Consider the following 9,988-nt stretch of genomic DNA (forward strand, 5'->3'; position numbering starts at 1 on the left):
AAGGCCGTTTTCTCATGGGATATTGGAGTTAAGTGGATTTGCCAATAGCCCTTTGTCAAATCCATTGTCGAACAAAAAAAAGAGCCGTGCCTAACCGATTGAGCAGTTCATCAATACGAGGCATTGGATATGCATCATATTTAGACACTGCGTTTACCTTTCGATAATCCACACAAAACCGGTCCGACTCGTCACTCTTAGGAACCAGCACTACCGGGCTGGACCAGTCACTGTGGGATTCTTCTATTACTCCCATCTCAAGCATTGCATCCAATTCTTTTCGTACCACTTTTCCTTGTGCTCGGGAAGTAGGGACGAGTTCGTACCACTACCCCAGGCGTAGTCTCGATGTGGTGCTGTATGAGGTTTGTATGACCAGGTAGAGGCGAGAACACGTCTGCAAATTCTTTCTGCAAATTAGCAACGTCTGTGAGTTGAGACGGTGAAAGGTGGTTTCCACAAGTGACCAGGGTGAGATGACTGGCTTTTAAGTTCACCTCCGGCCCGAGCTCCGCCCTCTCTGGAACCACCGTCACCAAAGTCACAGGGACCACCTCCCTCCATAATTTCAGTAGGTTGAGATGCTTATTTGGCGTGCGTCACCTCTATCTGTTCGTTTTACCTCATAATCGAGATCGCCTACTCGTCGTGTGACCTCAAAGGGCCCTTGCCACTTGGCGAGTTATTTGGAGCTCAAGGTTTGGAGTAATATAAGCACTTTGTCTCCCGGTGCAAATTCCCGTAACCGAGCTCCCCTATCATACAGCCGGCTTTGGCGTTCTTGAGCTTGGAGCAACTTCTCCTGTGTTAGTTGACCCAAAGTGTGGAGTTTTGCTCTAAGATCAAGAACGTACTGAATTTCATTTTTACTGTTTGAAGGTCCCTCCTCCCAAGCTTCCCGCATGACGTCAAGCACGCTGCACGATGCTCATACAGCCATTGGATTATAATGAGCCGTCTGGAATAGCATTTTCTGATGGCTCTTCGGTATCAACAGCTGGGCTGTATCTTTTGTCTGAGCATCCTGCGTCACTCGATAAAACCTATTGTGGCTCTGATCTCTCTCTCTACTCTGACACTCTGGCGTGCCTTTTCAGGTCTCCCTCCGCCATCACTATAATGAGAGACAGGCGTTAGAGGTAATTGCGGCCCAGGTGATGAGCCTTACCGCTCTCCCTCTCTCGCAGACTGACACATGACCACGCCCCCCCATGCCACACCTATCTTTAATAATTGAAAAATACGGATGTGTGAGTGCAACGTCTGGCCGGAGACACTGACCATCAGTCACTTTCACTTGATCAAAGGCATGCCTAAGGATCTTGTCTCGCAACTGCTGTAGAGGGAAATCTCCAGCAGGGAATCCTCTAAGGGCTGAGGAAGCCGAGACTTCCCCCTCGCTTACGTCATCCTGACGTGGAGCTGATGTAGATGGCCCTGGCTCCACCTCTCCAGCCAGCGAGTCTTACACCACACACTGATGTGCTTTGTCACAGGACCCATCTACACACATGCCCCTCAATAAAGAAGTAAATGCCATGCCAATTCGTTCCCAAAATTTGTGGTTGGGTGAGGCGGGAATTAAACCGCAGCCTCAATACCATGTTTTTGTCCCCGAAATTGAATAGTGACCGTCACTATAGGGTAACTTTGAATATCCCCATGCTCACAACTCACCTTCACCCTCCACCCCATGCCCAAAGCCTCATCTTGAACCAAACATTGGTGGATAGTGGTTTGATCACAGCCGGTATCCACCAAGGCTTGATATGTACTTCCCCTGGTATGTGGTACATTCCAGCTCGATCGGGGGCCGCCCATGGGGAGTTGGAGACCCGGGGACCCGGACCAATACTCCTAGTTCCATCACAGGGCATTGGTCCTGGAACATGAAACCTGGAAAAATACGGATGTATTTTGGTTGCTCGCACCTGCGGCAGCAGATTCACCAACCTGGGGGGAAGAGTGAGGAGATACAGGGAGAACCGCCTTGACCGGGGAGCCGGTTTGGAAGTAAACGTCCCCTGGGGAAACAGGGTGGGGCAGGGACCAGACACGGAGGGGGGGTAGATAGGGAGAGAGAGAGGGGAGAGAGAAAACGAGTGCTGCTCCGCCCCCTGGGCTCTGGCGTGGGCTCCTCTTATTGCTCTTCCCAGATTACTGCAACAAGAAACAGCTGTTAGACCTAATTGTCACCCAGGGATGAATCCTTACCGCTTCCCCTCTCCCTGGACGGACACTCAACCACGCCCTTGCCACAGGTATCTAACGAACTACCGCGCTAAGAGAGCTACCTGGCTTACTACCGGTCCAATAAAATATCTTACCAGTTGAGCAAGAAAAAGCCATCTCTGGGTCGGTTTTAAATCTTTAAAGATCTCGGAGTTGTTGCCACCATGATTAATTTAGCTTATCCACACCCATCACCGCACATATACAAGCACTGTAGTAGCTAATTGGACCTTCTTTTCTTTATTTACGGACATGACGTAAACACGCACGGACGACTGAAGGAAGTATGCAATTTCCCACCAAATCCATCCCGACAGCTCTAAAATATAAATTATTATTGTTATAGGCTTGCCGTAGTGAATCTGGGTAAGGCAAAAACATGGTTTGGAAGACGAATTGTTGGTGTACTTTCAATTTTGTTCATTTCTAATGAAAAAAAAAAAACTTAGTGTAGCTTTAATAATAACTAAATACATTATTTTATAAGTAATATAAAAATATATATTATATTTTCACTTTAATAGTATAATAAAATATAAAATATGAATTAATAAAAATAATTAAAAGGAGCATGACGTGTGATAATTTTTTTACTTTTTAAATACCAAGCATGCAACTAGACATGAAAGGTTTGAAAGATTTTACCTTGCTAAGCCCATCAAAAAGCACATTGAAGTGAGGCAGTACGGCTACCCTAGCAACCTTCACTATATTGTAAAGGGCCTCACAGGCGTAGTACCGCAGACGGCTGTCAGAGTCATTGAAACATGTAAGAACTGGATCAATGAGTTCCTTCAGGTACAATCCAGAATCCTGTGAAAACACGTCATGAGGAAGATGAGATAATCATAAGTGAAGCCACCTAATTCTGCAAATATCCACAAGTAAAGGCTGTTTCCAATAAAAGTACAGTACAGTATATTGCACGTATAGTTCACATACTTTTCCCAGGGCAATAGAGCACGCTGCCAGGCCAATGAGACCCCCTTTTCTGCTGTGAGGGTGCTGGGAGAGCGCAAACTCTGTGGCCAAAATCTGGATGACATGTCTGATCTGTGCAGAGTTGTTCTGGGCTACAAATTCCCGTACAAGCCTAACAGAAGAATGCAAAGGAGCAATAAGAAACCTCAGAGCTATACAAGTGAATTATTATATGTATATTTCATTTCAATAATCTAGTACCAGGGGTCCATGCACAGATTTATAAAACATATAAGATTTCTTTTAACAATGTAAGAATAGTCTTTATAGACCTATGTCATATTAACTACAGTTGCAATCAAAATAATTCAACCCCCTGACCAGCAGTACATTCTGGTGATGTGAATTAAAACCTCAGTAAACAGTCAAAGTATGTTTTTAATACACATTTCAGTGATTTTGAGAACAAAGAGTTCAGTTTACCCAAATTTTAAAATAATAAATAACTAATTCTCTCAACAAATGTCATGTCAAAAATATTCAACCCCCAAAGTCAATCATTTGTGGAGCATCCTTTATCCTTAATAACAGCTAATAACAGTGTGGAGCCCCCCGCTATTCTCCGCGGCATCCACGCACAACTCACCATGCACCCCACTGAGAGCAAGAACCACACATTATAGTGACCACGAGGAGGTTACCCCATGTGACTCTACCCTCCCAAGCAACCGGGTCAATTTGGTTGCTTAGGAGACTTTGCTGGAGTCACTCAGCACGCCCTGGATTCGAATTCGTGATTCCAGGTGTGGTAGTCAGCATCAATACTCACTGAGCTAACCAGGCCCCCGCAACGGCAGTAAATTGTTCTCTAAAACATTCTCTCTCTTTTTTTTTCAATCTTTTACAATATAAATCAGCACACCACTGATAAACGTTCGGTAAGTATTCGAGTGTTTTTGGCAGAGAGGGGGAGGGTAATGTGTATTGCACTCAGAACTGATACTCGCTACTAGTCAGCCAGGTGAAGATGGAGCGGTCTACCTCAGCATTCAACCACTGGATCTATAGAGATAATTTAATTTTTAAGGAGAAACGGGGCAAAAACATCACTGTGCAATGTATCCTCTGCCTTCCAAAGGTTAATATCCTGTCAACTGCGAAGGATTCTACTTCAAATCTAAAGAAGCATTTGGATGTGTGTTTGTGTGTTTTTTTTTTACTTTACATCGCAAATCTAACCCACTCAAACACATTTTTGAATTATCACTCTGTGTGTAATATAAACATGTGTTGCAATGTCTTTGGAAGGGTTTTGTCCATAAAGCGTATCAAAATGCACAAATGCACATCATTTCATATTCAATTGGATTAGCGCCGTAAAGTTACTTTTAGTTTCTTAAATTGCTTTTGTAGACGGCTTCAAAAATGTATATGAATGCACTTTTAGTGTAGTGATAACTTAGAGACGTTTTTGTGATGCTGATTCACAAATATAACTGGTCTGATCTCTTACCACACGTGGATGGTGTTTGTAAAATGGCGAAATTGCATTTGAACCTGTCCATAATTTTATAAACTCCAATAAGAAATGCCTGTTAAACTCATACATATTTGAGTCTGTCATGGATTGAAGGCCTAGACCTCTATCAGCATCATGGGGGAAAACATGAAAATATGAAAACTTCCTTCATAGCCTTACATTTACAATAATTTTTCAGAATTTGTAGACATAAATACCAAAAGTAATCAGATTAGATTACCCCAAAAAATGTAATCTATGAGATTACATTACTGATTGCATTTTTTTGTCATGTAATTTGTAATCAGTACCTGATTACAATTCACAAGTAATCCACCCAGCACTGGTAGGAAGTCGTTAATCAAAGTTATTATAAAATACTACAGAAAAAATCTTGGTATCTTTTATATTTGGGAGGAAACTTGGTCTGCAAAGTTTAGAAACCTCTGCTCTAGTAGATAAAAGTCAACTTCAATTTAATAGACACACTTAAAATTATAGATCAACATTTCCTTCAGTGCTGTTTGAAAATGACTGAACTATGGGCTATTGATCTAACATGACTAATAATGAGATCACATGGCATGTCAGATGATTAGCTCTCCCTTGAAGCACAGCAACAAATACTGATACTTACTACAAAGAGAGAATAACAACATGTTTTTAATTATCATTTGTATGCAGTGTATAAGTGTCAGTGTCATAAAATGGGAATAAGTCAAACAGCAACTGCAAACAATTTAATCTAATTTAGTGCTCTCTGAAAGCATATCTGTTCTGATGTTTTGAAGACTTTGAAATAGTAAATAATAGACTAGGACTCACTTTTCAATCTCTAGAGCTGCCACTTTCCTCTTCTCATACAGTTTGTCATTGAGCGCTCTCACAATGTTAGGAGTCAGGGGAGAAAAATCCTTTTCTGTGTTCATTTTTTATTTATTTTTCACTTTTCCGAAAACCTTCTCAAATTACGCATATAATACTATGAACTGTTAAAATTGACCTTTGAAAATAGTGAATTTCCAGAGTAAACAGAAACATAAGATGACAGTTCAGTCAAATTATCACTAAATTAATGTTTCATCCAAGAGCTACTGGTCACCACTCGCTCGTTTGTTTTATAACACACAAAACGACATCTTGAAATCAGTTTGCATTCTAAGCTATTCATCACTAGCACTTATAAAATAACTGGACCTGCTGCTGTCTGCGACTTCAACTAAAAGAGCTGCCGTTACAGCCAATGCACAATAAAAGCCTTGAAACACTTCTTAATTCATCACTTTTATCATTCAGAGCCGATAATACGAACGCGATCACATCTACACAGAGCAAAAAATCAGATGAACATTCCCTCGCAAGTAATGTTGACAGTGGCAGATCGCGGTGTTTTTAAATACAAGCTATTGGTCACAACCTCCATCTGTCCCGGCTCACATGACTTCCTACAAACGTCACTGGCTAAATCGAGCGCCGATCAATGGATTTGTTTTGATGACGTCACAAGAATCACACGGTCTTTAAAAACAACAGGAGGTGGGGGAAGGAGGAGAATTTCTCTTTTTGATAGGGAACTTCTGTTATTTATTTTTATTTATTTTAATATAATGTTATGTGTTAATTTTTAATATATTAAAATATATATTTTTTTATTTAAGGATATATATATATAAGTACTTAAATAAGATATGTATAAAACTTCTCACTTAAGAAAAAAGTGTCAGGGAGAGGTAATAATATAAAAACAAATTAAAGGTTCAAGAATTACATACTGTATATATATATATGGTAATTCAAATAAATACTTTATGAAGCTCACAAATATTTAAAGTCTATGTATATGTACAGCCTTGCTTTACTCAAAACAAATATAAAGGTTTATTTTTTTATATTTTTTTTTTTTAACAAGACGATTTCCATTGATGAATATGACATTTAGTCCGAATTATAATAAGATGAATTAAATAAGCTTTTGTCATCATTGGATAATCACTGAAGCCAAAAAGAACATTTTCCTACAACTACAAAAATGTCTTGAACAATTCATGTTTTCAGTAATAACATTTCTGTACATTACACCGCAATGTAACAATGAATGCGATGTCAAAATTAATGCAACATAGTTTTATAGTAGTCACACGGTTTATATTTATATCTTTTTTTAATTTTTCTAATGATGACGTGCTGAATAGAGCATACGTTTAATAGACACCTCTTAAACCTTGTTTCTGATATGGTGCATGTCTTTTTAAGTCAGGTCACTTCGCGGCCATCTTTGGAACGCTCAGTCATGAAAGAACAACTCCTAACTACTTAAGTGGGGGAACACCGAATTCTCCAAAACGGCTGGTCAAGATTACGATCAAAGAACATGTTTCAAATTAGCAGTAAAATCTGACAACACGGGTATAATAAATTGTGCTTCTTTACCTCAGATTACGCTAAAAAACCAAAACAAAACAAATTCCCGGCCTGTGCATTCTAGAATTGATTGACAGGCAATGTCTGTATCAAAAAGGTGACTGTCTCTTTTACCTGTAAGGCGGGACTTCCTTTTCTACATCCGTTGACTGTTGGGCGCTCCAGCCTCTTGGTTGAGCGTTCAAATTTCTCCCATTAATTTTAATAGAAGTGGCCCCGTCTCTGCTATATGCTCTCTGGTTAAGGTAACCGGTTGTCTTGTTTTCTGTCAGCAGGTGTCACTCATTTCATTAATTTAGGGCCTCCTCTCTGAAGTATTTAATCCATATATTTTTTTTTTTTTTTTTTTTTTAAGAATCCTTTCACGTGTAAATTAGTAATTACTTACACAAATCGTTGACATTTTTCAAAATATTTACAAATACTAATTTAAAACGGGCTAAGGATCATTACATCACCAATGACACGCTCTCAGAATTCAAAGGTGTGAACCCTTCACGCGCAGTTTTACAGGCCGTTTTTAAACTTCAAAATGACATTTTCCTTCCACAGGTGTTTCTGTGTCTTCAACCTTCCTGTGCGCTCTTGGCTCTATTCCTGGTAATAGAAAACGTGAAGGACAGGTGGCGTCGTAGTGAAGTCAAGTCACTAAAACACATTTTGTGTACACAGGTGAATGTGATATTTCGCAGTGTATCGACCCGAGAACGTGCACCGTGTCGATTTCACAGTGCACACACCAATGGACCTGTACACTGCCTGTGGATGTATACCCATTGAGGTAAGACTGACATGACTTTTAGCTGCTTTCTCATTTAATTGTTGCTGTGTCCGTTTCTTAATTTGGTTTCGTTCGTTTTTGAAAAGCATGTAAGCCTATAATATAAACACACACACACACACACACATACATATACATATATATATATATATATTTTTATTCAAACATTAAATATATCAAGTGGTGCAACCATCAAGTAAAAGGTATTTGCTTACAGTAATCATTAATTTCAAAAAAGTTCTCAATTCACCAGTTTATAACTTCAATTGATTTCTAACCCTTAACAGAAAAACAACACATGTTGCATACTCCCTAACACTGGTGTCTGGCCCACCTACCAATGGGAAAATTGTGCGAGATCCAGCTGTTCAGAGAGTACAAATGTGTCTATCCCTACATCCGCAGACTCGGCATGGCATTTCCCATCTTTTCTTTCTACAGGTAACACACTTTTATTTATGGCTATAAAATAAACTGTGTACAGTATATTCTGTGCACTTGGTCTTCTTTTTTTCTCTAAGAGAAGTCCTGTTGAAGCTGGATGAAGTGGATGTCAGTGTGGAGATGAGTTTGTTCAAAGATCACACGTACACAGAGGCTTTCATCAGTGCATCTACTATTAAGTTCAAGGATCAAGTCTACATCCAGATCCAAGTCACAGAGCCAGAAGACTTCTTCCGTCTGAAAGTGAACGAGTGTTGGGCAACTCAGAATGCTCAGCCTCATGACAAATCAGGCTTTACTCACACACTGCTGATAAATGGGTGAGTTAGTTCTGGGAATTTAAGCTTACTAAGAATACTCTTATTTGATCTTGTTGCAAATATTAAACCCAGGTGGTGCACACTCAACTGCCACTGAAGTCACTAACATTGTTAATCACACTTCCAAGTAAACATTTGCCTTTCATTATATTTCCTGACATTTTTCTGTTTGTCTTCTTACTTGCTTTTAAGGTGTGCAGATGACAACTTTATTCGTCAACAGCTCAGTACATCGAGAAAGGGAAACGGCGAGGGATCAACTGTCCGCTACTCCTTTGAAATGTTTCTTTTTCTAAGCGAGCCCTATGGTTTCTACCTGCATTGTACTGTGCATTTCTGTACACCAGAGGATGAAAATTCTTGTATTCCTGTAAGCATCTGTACCATTGTTTTATTGCATTGTCTGTTCTTCTGTGCTAGTTATTGAAGGTCTTGTTTTCACTTTGTTTACTTGATAACCCTTTTTATTAGGAGTGTAAATCTGTGTACAAAAGAGAGGTGATTGTGGATAAACAGGTTCAAGGTCTCCTGTCTTATAGACCAATCAAACAAGAGGTCCCAGAGAGGCCCATGACAAGTAAGTTTAGACAGGTTCCTACAACATTTTAATACATGGATACCTTTTAATGCAATCGAGAATGGGTACAGTGGCCTCAAAAAGTATTTGGATACTTAAGCCACACTTAATATATCTAAATGTATATTTCAGCCTGGCCTCATGAAATTTACGTGACCATGGCAACATATTTGCAAACCAAAATTACGTGCTGTATTATATGTTTGGCTGTGTGTTTCTCCGTGACATGTCAAATGATGTAATAAGACAAGGTTTTTAAGATGAATATTAGATGGATGTTTTAAAACCGACATCCTTACCCTAACCAACACCTAAACCTAACCGATAGTGTTCTTGTCACAAAAGCACATTTTATAAAGCAACCACGTCATTGCATGTCGCTTGACACTTTCGTGTTACGTATCAACTTCCGTGCTTGTTTGGGCTCGAACCACATACTTCAGAGTCTAAGTTGAACACAATCAGAATCAGCTTTATTGCCAAGTATGCTTACACATACAAGGAATTTGTCTTGGTGACAGGATCTTCCAGTGTACAACAATACAAAAACGGCAGAAAGACATAGATAATAATAAAAAATAGTTATACACATACGTACACACACATGCATACATACACATATGTAGTGCAATCTAATACAAAAGTTATCTGTTATGTACAGCACAAATACAAATCTGTTATGTACAGTGCAAATTTTTTTTTTTTTTTTTTTTTTTTTTGTCAGGTGAGCTACTGCAGAAGCTAATCGTGTTTGAATAAGTGTGTAAATGTAG

The 9,988-nt window shown here is 39.5% G+C and overlaps 2 protein-coding genes across 4 annotated transcripts in view; one reads left to right on the forward strand and one right to left on the reverse strand.

Moving 5' to 3' along the window:
- LOC127437596 (protein VAC14 homolog) overlaps window positions 1–6,106 on the reverse strand; it is a 26,159-nt gene extending 20,053 nt beyond the window's left edge. For 2 of the 3 annotated variants that reach the window (XM_051692622.1, XM_051692620.1), the window contains exon 1: window positions 2,878–2,963. Coding sequence is in view for 1 of the 3 variants with exons in the window: in XM_051692619.1 (XP_051548579.1) it covers window positions 2,878–3,045; window positions 3,175–3,325; window positions 5,498–5,601 (423 nt within the window). In the remaining 2 variants the exon portion in view is untranslated. Of the gene's footprint in view, window positions 1–2,877; window positions 3,046–3,174; window positions 3,326–5,497 lie in introns of those variants that run through there. The other variant, XM_051692619.1, reaches the window with a different exon arrangement.
- LOC127437597 (pancreatic secretory granule membrane major glycoprotein GP2-like) overlaps window positions 1–9,899 on the forward strand; it is a 22,643-nt gene extending 12,744 nt beyond the window's left edge. The window contains exons 2-5 of the mRNA XM_051692623.1: window positions 7,766–7,874; window positions 8,162–8,315; window positions 8,359–8,638; window positions 8,831–9,899. Coding sequence (XP_051548583.1) covers window positions 7,836–7,874; window positions 8,162–8,315; window positions 8,359–8,638; window positions 8,831–9,065 — 708 coding nt within the window. The 5' untranslated portion in view covers window positions 7,766–7,835 and the 3' untranslated portion in view covers window positions 9,066–9,899. The remainder of the gene's footprint in view (window positions 1–7,765; window positions 7,875–8,161; window positions 8,316–8,358; window positions 8,639–8,830) is intronic.
- The last annotated feature ends 89 nt before the right edge of the window (window positions 9,900–9,988 follow it).

The sequence above is a fragment of the Myxocyprinus asiaticus genome, chromosome 48, assembly GCF_019703515.2.
Source record: "Myxocyprinus asiaticus isolate MX2 ecotype Aquarium Trade chromosome 48, UBuf_Myxa_2, whole genome shotgun sequence".
In the NCBI taxonomy this organism is placed as follows: Eukaryota; Metazoa; Chordata; class Actinopteri; order Cypriniformes; family Catostomidae; genus Myxocyprinus; species Myxocyprinus asiaticus.